We start from the raw sequence: 12049 nt of genomic DNA on the forward strand, positions 1-12049 counted from the left end.
AAGTCTACACACCCCTGTTAAAACAGCAGGTTTTTGTGATTTAAAAAATTAAACAAAGATAAATTGTATCAGAATGTTTTCACCTTTAATGTAAAAATTACAACCTAGACAATGCCACTGAAAACCAAAGTGACACATTTCAGAGAAGAAAAAAACTTAACCTAACGTGTGCACATCCCTGAATTAATACTTAGTTGAAGCACCCTTTGATTTTATTGCAGCACTCAGTCTGTTTGGATAAGAGTCTATTAGCTTGGCACATCTTGACTTGGAAATATTTCCCACTCGTCTTTGCAAAAACATTCCAGATCTGTCAATTTGCGAGGGCATCTCCTGTGTACGGCCTTCTTCAAACCCCCCCCCATAGATTTTCTATAGGATTCTGGTCTGGGCTCTGGCTGGGCCATTCCAAAATATTCATCTTGTTTTTTTTTTGTTTTTTTTTCAGATTGGTTGCTTCTCAATATGACACATAACAAGACAAAACATTCATATTCGGAGTCAACCATTAAACCCCATTGTTTCCCTTCTCCCCTCCCGACCGCCAACAAACATCTCTGTGGCCAAAGTTTTTTATTTGCATTTTTTTCTTTTTTTCTCTGAAATGTGTCACTTTGGTTTTCAGTGGCATTGTATAGGTTGTAATCTTTACTTTAAAGGTGAAAAACATCTGATACAATTTATCTTTGTTTAATTTTTTACATCACAAAAACCTGCTGTTTTAACAGGAGTGTGTAGACTTTTTATATCCACTGTGTGTGTGTGTGGTGTGTAGACGTTTTATATCCACTAAGTGTGTGTGTGTGTAGACTTTTTATATCCTGTGTGTGTGTGTGTGTGTGTGTGTGTGTGTGTGTGTGTGTATATATATATGAGCTGTCAATTGAATTGTTATTATTTAATGAAACATGAGATGAAGTTTAATCGCATATCAGTATTTTCAGAGAAAATATAAATTATTAATTATTTAATATATAAAGATTAAATTATTGTAAATAGTAATGTTTACATTTCAAAAAAAATTACAGCCCTAATATTGAACGTATCATTTATTTAATTTGGGGTTAAATATGACCAAGACTACATTTTCTTACGTTTTCAAGAACATCAACTTCATCATCCTTTGCAGTTATTCATTCTGTTAATAGGACTGTGGAAACACAAATAAGCCCCCCTCAGAGTCGAAGCATGTTCAGACTATCACAGTTTTGTTTAAACAATCTTCTCACACCACTGAAAGATCATTGCAGTCAAGCAGTATGTAGATTCCTGCCCTTAATTTTGAGTAATTATCACTGACAGTTAAGTTTAGCTAATTCTTAGCCATAACACCAGATTACTTAAAAAAAATAAAATAAAATAAATAAAATGCTGCACTATTCCAAAATCATGAAGTGGCTTATTTGGTTATTAACGGATCACACTTAATGACAACAACAACTTGAGTACAAACCCAAACAATATGTTCCAATTTGTGATTGCCCATTATTTAAGATGTGTGAAGATGTGTAGATATTCGGATTAGATGGAATAGTATCTGTGGTGCCTTTATATAGTGACTACAAAAAGTATTTGGACACTTAAGCCACAATTGTTACTGCATTGGATGACAAAATATAAAATCACTGAACAAGTAATATGCAGATTATAACTCACTCCTGGCCTTTATGAGTAGTTGTTATGTCCAGTGTTTGTTTTGTGCATTATTCCTGTTGTGCTTATGCTCTTTCTTTGTCTGTGAGTGTGTTTCATTTGTACTCGGTGTGTCTTTTTCAGGTGCAGCTGATTTGCCATTTCTTTGTTCCACCTATGTGATGGTGATTAGTTGTTCCTAATTGCACTGCTAATAAAATGTCTGTGCTTGCGTTTAGATGCGCACTGTAGCGACTTCGGGTCAGTCGCACTCCTCCACACTCCCCACAAGCCACCAGACCAACACCTTGAGTTTGAGATTGGTTCTTTGCATTTGTGCTCTTCAGCAATAGTGTTGACTCTGTGTTTTAAGAAGTTAGGCCTGTAGGGGTGAGTGCCCTGTTTATTTGACATTGTTCATCCTGTTTTGTTACAGTAGTTAAATCAGGTTAGTTTAATTGCATTTTCATTTCCTTCTTTCAGGTTAGTTATTTTCTGTTTCTTTCAAGATTATTTTGTTTATTATTTGGGGCCGGGGGTTGCCCTGAAGCCAAATGCCTGCTGCTTAATTTGCATCTTTGAAAAATATCTTCTTCCAATAAAAATCAATATTGGATCTATGATCTTGTCGCTTTGGGGTTTTGGTCTGACAGTTGTGTGGGGAGCACACCTCCCTTTACATTTGTTGCATCCTAAACGGCAATTGTCAAAACGGCAGAGAGTGCCTTCAATGTTGTATCATGCGATAAAACCATCTTAAAGAGACAGTAACCATTTTGCCTTTGTCCTCAACATTTACATTCCAAGTAAAAGAAAAGTACAAATGTGTTATTTTATTCTTTTATTTCACTCTTATCACCGTAAAATGGCACGTTTTGAATGGCATGTTAAATTAAATTAAAAACAATCACTCAACCTTCATTGTTTCACTGGATTTTTTGCTTAATTATCTAAAATACAAAGCACTGACAATTTAAAGTGTGCCTGTACATTTTGAAAGAGTTATAAACATTTACAGTGTTATTATGTGCCTAGATCATCTTTAAAAGAAAAAGTTTACCCAAAAATGTAATTTCTCTCATCAATTACTTACTTTCATGACACCCCAAATGTGTCTGCCTTTCTTCTGCTGAACACAAATTAAGTTTCTCAGTTCTGTTGGTCCTTTCATTGCAAGTGAATGATGACCAGAATTCAGAAGGTACAAAATTCAATTAAATGCAGCATAAAACTAATCCATACACCACTACAATCCAGTGCTTTAATCTGTGTCTTCAGAAGAGATATGATAGGTGTGGGTGAGAAACATATCAACAGATAGGGGTCTCAATCACCAATAACAGAAGAAGAACTCTAAAGAGGGAAGAGGGCTTATGAAAGTGTAGATTTATAGTAAAAAATGACTTAATTATTGATTGTTTCTCACCGCTTCTCATTTACTTGCATTGAATGGACCAACAGAGCTGAGATATTCTTCTAAACATCTTCATTCATGTTCTACAGAAGAAAGTCATACACATCTGGGATGGCATGAGGGTGAGGAAATTATCAAATATCCCTTTAACATTTACTTATTTTTACAACACATACAATGAAGTCTTATGACAAAGTGAAAGTCTTGGTGAATGTCATATATGGTTTAATGACATGAGAGCTTAAATAATTTTCAAGTAATTGGATATATTGCATATTTTTGCTGTGATCTTGTTTTATTGTTATCATCTTTAACTCCAAACCCCCTTTTGTGTGTGGGCTGACTTGGACATGACATGCCGGAATGAATATGAATCCCACTCCGGCCCTGTTCACACCTATCTTCTCATCTCCCTATTTCCTCATGTTGGAGGTTGAATATACCATAGAAGCTTATGTACAAATGGGGGCATAAAAGCACAGACACAAGGATGTGATTATTACAGCCATACAAATGCAAATTTGAGGATTATTATTGTTAATATTTCAAATTATGATGACCTATTGAACAATGGATCAAAGAAGAAAAGAAATATATTCACCCATTATTTCTGTCCTCTCTTTCTCTCTCTGTTCAGAGGTGGCAGTGTCTTCATTACTGTGTCTGTCGTCAGTGAGAGAGCTTTCTATGCAGGTGTGTGAATTGTATCAGAAGGGATTCGTTCTGGCTGCTGTCCATCCTTTTCTTCACTCTAGTGGACCTGCTACTGCTAACCTACAGAAGCAGTTACATCGAGCTGTCCTCATTAGAGAAACACACAGGTATACACACAAAATGAAGGATTTGCATTCTTCACACTGTACAGGATATACTGTATATAGATACACCTACTTATTCATGCAATAATCTAATCAGCCAATCGTGTGGCAGCAGTGCAATGCATATAATCATGTAGATACCGATTAGGAGCTTCACTAAATGGCATCGCAATGGGGGAAACATTTTTATAATTATCTATCTATCTATCTATCTATCTATATAAACTGGCAGACAAAAGTTTAGAATAATGTACAAATGTAGCTGTTTCGGAAGGAAATTGATACTTTAATTCACCAAAGTGGCATTCAACTGATCACAAAGTATAGTCAGGACATTACTGATGTAAAAAAACAGCACCATAACAATTTGTAAAATAAATTTTCAAATCTAGACAGACCCCAGTTCCAGCAGCCATCACTTCAACACCTTATCCTTGAGTAAACATGCTAAATTGCTAATTTGATACTAGAAAATTACTTGCCATTATATCAAACACTTCTGAAAGCTATTTGGCTCTTTAAATGAAGATTAACATTGTCTTTGTGTTGCCACTGTTTGCTATAGACTGGCATGTTTCAAAAGAAACAGCTTTCTCTAGAAACTTGTCTGTCCCTCATTGTTTTGAGGAATGAAGGCTATACAGTGCTTTAAATTGCCAAAAAACAGAAGATTTCATACAAAGGTGTTCACTACAGTCTTCAAAGACAAAGAACAACTGGCTCTAACAAGGACAGAAAGAGATGTGGAAGGCCAGATGTACAACTAAACAAGAGGATAAGTAAATGTCACTTTGGTGAATAAAAGTACCAATTTGTTTTCTTAAGAGCCACCTGTGTGTGTGTGCGTGTGTGTGTGTGTGTATGTATGTATATATATATATATATAAACACAGTATATCGTTTTTTCCTTGTTTGTTTTTTGTTTTTAATCAAAACTTTTGAAAAAAGTTTATTGTCTGCTGATTACAATAGGATACATTTTTGTAAAAACTCAAGCAATCCTATTAAATAAGTCAAGAAAGAGACATTTTAAATTGTGGGATAAATTACTGGAAATGAAAGGTCAAGTAAAGCAGATTTTTATAACAGATAATTTGCATGCTATGCTCACCATGCATACTATACACTATAATGCAGTAGTAATAGTAGGATGCTTTTCAGAACATAGCAGTACTAACACTTAATATTCAGTATTCCTTTTCCCTCTCTCTGTGCATCTGTACTGATCTCTACAGTTTTCTTATTAGATCGCACCGAATCGGATTGCATTAAAAAGTCATTAGCCTGATAGCTACATTATAAACAGTCATATATTTTTCACTGGAGTTGTGGTGTCCTGACTCCTGACACACAAAAAATAGGTTTGCAGTGAATTTTAACAGGTCAAGGAAATATCACCAACAGCATCAGGGTTGACTACACCGATCAATGACTGATTAATACATTTGAATGACATACAACACATTTTAAAACTTAATATACCAAAGGAGTATATATTGAAAGATTTTTTTCTTCTTTTTTTTTTTAAGTGGTTCCGACAGTGATCTGCTGAAATGGGTGGGACCTCATCTCGCTACTGATGTGTGCTACCTAGGTCCCCAGGAACCTGATCCAGATGTTATTCAGGGCTATGTGAAAAAGGTCAGAACTTTCTTCAAAATGCGACAAATTTAGTATGAAAATTTATCAAAGAGCACTAGATATATTTTCATCTTGTGTTGTCTTCCAGACACACATTCAATTTAAGTGTTAAACTAAGTGGGGCCTGGGTAGCTCAGCGAGTATTGACGCTGACTACCACACCTGGAGTCGCGAGTTCGAATTCAGGGTGTGCTGAGTGACTCCAGCCAGGTCTCCTAAGCAACCAAATTGGCACGGTTGCTAGGGAGTGTAGAGTCACATGGGGTAACCTCCTCAATGTCTCCGTGGTACCGCGCTCAACAAGCCACATGATAAGATGCATGGACTGACGGTCTCAGATGCGGAGGCCCAGATTGAGGCGAGTCACTACACCACCATGAGGACTTAGAGCACATTGGGAATTGGGCATTCCAAATTGGGGAGAAAATTATAAATAAAAAGTGTGAAACTAAGTGGCATACTTAATGTCATCACTTTTTTAAACACTGCTATGGAAAATCCACTCTTAATCTAACAATACAGCTGCAAACAGAAAGCATAAGCTGACAGGCCGCTCTATAGACATTGACACCCTGCATTCATCGGGTGAGCTCTTAGTCGCCACCCCCTCTCCTTTTCCAAAATTGTGTTTATCTGAAGATAAGCAGTCTTTGAGCGTGAATATGTGTGTGGATATGTTGAGGTGTGTGACATTTGCTGATGAATTAGAAATATACTGTATGTGTATCATGACAGTATAATGAATCGAAAATATGGTTTCATTAGCATTTTTTGTCACAGCTTCACAGAGCTCATTTTTAAAGCATCTTGCAGGATTTATTCTACATTCAAATCCCTTAACTTTGATTCTAACCTTTGATTGTACACCCAAAATGAAAATTCTGTCATTGTTTACCTTCATGTTGTTCTAAACCCAGTGAAACACAGAAGGAGATGTTAGGCTGTATGTTAGTCTCTGTACGTGAAAAATGACTGAGGCTGTCAGAAAGGAAAGGAACTCATGGAACAGCATGAGGGCAAGTAAATGACAGAATGTTTATTTTTGGTTACACTGTCCCTTTAAAGGTTATTATATCTGGGTGTCATGATGTTATCAATCTATTTTCTACTCTTTCCATTGGTCCTGCCTGTTCTTGGGGGACTTGTGCAGGTGCAGGACTTGGCAGATCATGGTGATCTGTTTGTGGGGTTTTTACGACAGCCTGGTGCTGGTCCATACTACCTTGGACACTGGGAATCAGAGGAGCTTTCCTCCCTTCATTCCAGCCCCTGTTCTGTGCATCATAACAGCAGGCCGCCAACTCTCAGCCCAGCTAGCGAGAAGAGCCAACACGTTAAAGACAGTGCAAATGGAGATCGTCAAAACCAGAATGTTTCAAACCTTGATCCAGATTTACAAAACCAGTGCCAGCCTTACGAAGAATTAATGAACCAAAGCAAAGAAAGCAGCCAGTGTTGGAATCATCAGAATCCCTTCACGGTTAACCATCAATGTCCAGATTATCAATACCTAAATGAAGAACATGAATGTACCAAAGTGCAATCCTATGAGTCTACGTTAACCTCTTGCACATCAGAGCCATATAAGACCCAGAGTGCAAGAATCCTGTCTGTTCTTCCCAGCTGTGATTTGGCAGAAAACCAGAAACCAGACCACAGAGAACAGGTCAGAAGTCAAGACAAACCCAGCAAGCGTGTTGGAACCACACCAATGTTGAATCGTAAGTTAAATACAGAGAATTAGACATAGTAATTTTAAACAAATTCAAAAGGTGATTATGACAGTTCATATCAACTTACAGTATGTCTAGATAACTGTATCAAACATTGTGAATCAGGTTTGAGATTTGAGGTTTCATTTAATATTCATGGGGTGTAAATATTTGTTTGCCAAAGATTTATTTAATGATTGATAATATATTTAGTTTTACTTATTTTATAATTAATTATAATGGTGATGTGATGCATCATGACATCTAGCCCTAAATTTTATCTCAATTTGGTTTGTTCATCATTTGATTTTATTATTTTGACACAATATATAGTTATTTTGCTGAAGACAATTGTAAATGTAGGGACCATTTAAACTGTAGTGGAATATTGACAAAAACATTAAAACAAGGTTTTACATGCACAGGCTCAAAAAACAATGTGGTTTTTGTATTTTGAAAAGATACAAACTTCACAAAAAAGTGAAGTGTGTATTTTCTGCACCACTAACACCACTGAACAGAATTGCATGAATAAAAGTTTTTTTTAGAACAGCTTTCCAAATATCCCGATCTGCTGTTGATAGAACAACAAATAGTTCCGCCCCCAACTCGCACTATTGGTTGAGTCTGTTGCTGTGTTGGGCTGGACAGGTCGCTCAAAACAAACAGGAATTTTCATAGCACCACAGGGGGCCAGTATGTTTACAATTTAAGAGAAAATTAACCTTCGAATGGCTTACATATTTTTGTCTCTGCATATTAAGCTGGGAAAGGAGAAAGTATTTTATCACCAAAAAAATTCACTTTAGCATTAATTACTATAATAATTCCTGATGTTTGAAATATTAATGGGTATTATTCGACATATTAAATTGATTGTTAAATTATAAATGCATTGAAATTTCCTTGTCAAATCAATGCATTTCTACACCCCTAATAATGAATACATTTTGCCTCTTTTTTTTATTTTCCAGCTCTTTGAGTCTTACAACTGATAAGCACCAACTGAAATAAGAATATATATATTCCAATAAATATTTGCCTCTGTGTGTATGTGTTTGTAGGCGTGCAGGTCTTCGCTCTGTACAACCACACCATGGTTCTGTCAGGATCGCCAAAGTACTTTTCTCTGAGGGTTCCACTGCAGGTGCACAGGGAGGCGGGGCTTGTTAGCTCGGTTGATTCCTATTGGCTGGATCACATGACCCAGCACTTCAGAAGTGGTGCACAACTCATCGATGGCTACTTTAACCTGGGAGATGATGCAGGTATTATAGCTGTGTTGACCTTTAACAAACGTCTGCAATATATATTGCACTAACATTTCCCTAAACCAAGGAAACATGTTCAGCAAATGATAAAAATCCTTGTGTTTTTTGGGGGAAGTTTCAAGATAACCAGCTCAACAACTTAAACTTGATATTGTAATTTGTCAACATTGTTTCAAATCATTTTCACTTTATTGTCAGCATCATCTTCCATTGTGGAGAGTGTTTTTATCTTCCAAAGTGCCCCTGGAGATGTCTCGGCAACAACAGCGTATGATGCCATTGTGGTTGAGCAATGGACTGTGATTGATGCAAGTCTGCATTTGTATCTCTTGAATTCATTTAAATGAATTATTCTATTTTTTTGTGCATGTAACCTTTTACACTCTTTTTTTTTTTTCTTACGAATTGGCTTATGAAGGCAATTCTGTCTTAAATATACTGTGAAGAGATTAAACAAATTTGAAGGCACGCATATCTGCATATTCACACAATTGGTCTCAATAGTACATTAGTGAAATGAATTAACATATTACGTTTTTTTAAAGGATGCTTTTGTTTTACAGGGTGTTGCTGTGAGGACAGACTACATTCCTCTGCTTCAGTCTCTGGCTCCATATGGCTGGAGACTAATGTGTGTGCTGCCCACTCCTGTTGTCAAAACTAATAGGTGCTAATTCCATGCTAAATCCTGATCCCATAGTCAAGTATGTACATTGTTTCCAATGCCAATGGGAGCCAATTATTGGATAAACATTACCTGAATTAGCAATTTCAATGATCTGAAAAGAAAAATACATTTTGGTCTTTGATTAAACAATATGTTTTCTTAGAAAACAGTTCTTACACGTTTTATGTATGCTATTTTGTTTGTCTTAGTGATGGAAGCCTGGCCACAAAACAGATCCTCTTCCTCCAGAGACCCATTCTGCCTCGCAAGAAAAGAGACTTGACGGTGTGTATAAATGACAGAGATGAACACAATGTTTATTTCTGCACACCAAAGGCTTCTGCTAAAATTAGCTTAGAGCTGTCTATAAGTGTGTGAAATTTTCATGAATTTTGACAGTTTGTGTGCTTTTCAGAAAATGTACCTCAGAGGTCAAAACAAAAGGAACTTAAATATTAAAAGAACACCAGAGAGGGAAATATCTTCACTAGCGACAATCGAGAGAGAAATGGAAAGGATGGAGAGAGAAAGAACAAGTATGGCGAAGCAACATGAGAAAATCAAAAAGGAAAATGGGCAGAATTCGCCAAGAGAGAGAAGAACTCGAACGGGAAAGACACAGGACTGCCAAATGCAGAAGATTACCATCAAAAATGCAAAAAGAGATGGAATAAAATGCTCAAATTCCACCAATCAAGAATTGAAGAGTGGGATTACGTGTGGAAAACTAGAGGAGGATGTGAGACCTGTGGTAACCGAGAGAGCACTATTCTCTGGAGTGTGCTGACAGCTTTAATTTGTGTATTTTATCATTACAATAGGTTCATGTTTATTCAGGCAGAATACACTCTATTCACGCCCATGCTTTGGTATATGCATGTGCTGACAGTGTAATTGTCCTGTTTAGATTTTGAGGACGTATTCGAGTATTGGGGTTTTTAAAGGGTTCTTCAATGGTGATGAACATACACAGTGAACTAAGAGATGTGTGATTTGAGAGAATCTGTAAAAGGTTGTGTCAAGGAGCGCCAACTATGCTGAATGCTAACCAATTTCTTACAAGACAACATGTACCTGTGATGTTAACCCATATTGTTACATGAAATATTATCAATTGCAATGTAAATCTCTAGCTAAACAAATCCATGAAAAATCTTGTAGATATTGTTTATTTATTGAAAGTATATGTAGAAATTACAGCAGGAAATAACTTTGTAAATTTGCAGTTATAGTGGAAGTCTGTGACACAGTTTTTGGTGTAAATAAAAGTTCACACTAATGGCCATTTGATTACAATTAAATGCACTTCATTTACAGCTTGTGCTTGTGTTTTTTGTGTAGTATTTTCATTGAGAGTTTACAAAGATATTTAAACATTTCAGCTCTTTTATAGAGGGCAACAGTGCCCCCTTTTTTCAGTTATCTTGGTTCTGGAAGTATTTTTTCTATGTGGATTTTGTAATATTCTTTATAAAACAGTTGAAAGCTGCGAACTAAAATTTCAAACTTTGATTTGAAGCAAAAAAACAAAGATACAAGACTAACTGTACTAACTTCGTAAACTTTTTTGAGGCAATGAACTTCAATGAACTTTAGTGCAGGTGGCTGTAAGAACAGCTAGAAGCAGAGCAGCTCTATTACGGAGTTGTAACTGACACTGCATCTTTTAAAAGCGGCGTGATTAACATGACATTGGTCAAAGACGTCTGTGTAATGCATGTTATATGTACAAAAAAAAAAAATCAAAATAGTCCAAATTGGTCTTGTTTATTAGTCACACTAGGTCTGTCTCCCTCTCTGTTTATGATACGAACTGAACAGTAGTGGGCAGGGCCAAGGGTGCGATTGTTATGGGGTGTGTAAATACAACTGAGCAATGTCTCATGACATCACAAACACAATTTTACAAAACCTGATGGTTCAAACAACTATAAATACTCTTTTTAGACTGTACCATTAAAACATACTGTAAATTCAAGCACTCAACTTCCTCTTCAGTTACCTCTTACACATCTAAATATCAAGGAAAATTTGATTTTCCATTTCATGGCGCCTTTAAAGGAATATTCCAGATTCAATACGAGTTGAACTCAATTGACAACATTTATGGCATTATTTTGATTATCACACAAATTAACTTTAACTTGTCCCTCCTTTGTTTTAAAATACAAAATCTGGGTTACAGTGAGTCATTTACAAGGGAAGAAAAGGGGCCAAACAATACATGTTTAAATACTCAGTATGGACACTAGATTTAAAAATTCGCTAGTATGATAAAATTGCTTACTAAACTTTTCTGTATAAAGTTATTTGAATTTTTTTGCCATGAAAACGTAATACTGAAATCCCACAAAAATTAAGATTTAAAAAATGTTACCTCTAAAATAATACACAAGTTTTAACAGAAGAATAAATACTAGTGCTTTGTTACATTAGAAGCTTCACATTTCTGCCTCTAAAGCCTCAAAAATTGGCCCCATTCACTGCCATTGTAAGTGCTTCAATGTAACCTAAATTCTTCTTTTTTTATATAAAGAAAAGGAGGGGAAAGTCCAAATAAATTTTTGTGATCAAGATTATACAAATGCTGTCGTTTGAGCTTCACTTGTACTGAACCCAAAATATTCCTTTAAAGACTTATGACTTATTATTCAACTGCAAACAACACATGTAATTGTACAACATTTCAAGTTTAAAAGGACTCTGTAACCTCACATCAAAAAGTTTAAATATACTGTACAGCATATTTTCATTCAGGGGCAAACAGAATCCACAGAAGTGTTTTCAGTAGCGAGTAATTCAAGAAGAGTGCCTTGCAACTCACAAGGTATTACTTGTCAATTACAGTGCATTACTTTGTCACAGATGCAGATGTCCATCTCTAGGGCCTCTGA

At 36.0% G+C, this 12049-nt stretch overlaps 1 protein-coding gene across 1 annotated transcript in view; it reads left to right on the top strand.

Moving 5' to 3' along the window:
- LOC127651063 (raftlin-like) overlaps positions 1–9942 on the top strand; it is a 28750-nt gene extending 18808 nt beyond the window's left edge. Inside the window, exons 3-10 of the mRNA XM_052136767.1 lie at positions 3684–3867; positions 5394–5505; positions 6656–7226; positions 8282–8485; positions 8687–8796; positions 9052–9155; positions 9365–9440; positions 9571–9942. Coding sequence (XP_051992727.1) covers positions 3684–3867; positions 5394–5505; positions 6656–7226; positions 8282–8485; positions 8687–8796; positions 9052–9155; positions 9365–9440; positions 9571–9942 — 1733 coding nt within the window. The remainder of the gene's footprint in view (positions 1–3683; positions 3868–5393; positions 5506–6655; positions 7227–8281; positions 8486–8686; positions 8797–9051; positions 9156–9364; positions 9441–9570) is intronic.
- The last annotated feature ends 2107 nt before the right edge of the window (positions 9943–12049 follow it).

This window comes from Xyrauchen texanus, chromosome 10 (genome assembly GCF_025860055.1).
Source record: "Xyrauchen texanus isolate HMW12.3.18 chromosome 10, RBS_HiC_50CHRs, whole genome shotgun sequence".
Taxonomy (NCBI): Eukaryota; Metazoa; Chordata; class Actinopteri; order Cypriniformes; family Catostomidae; genus Xyrauchen; species Xyrauchen texanus.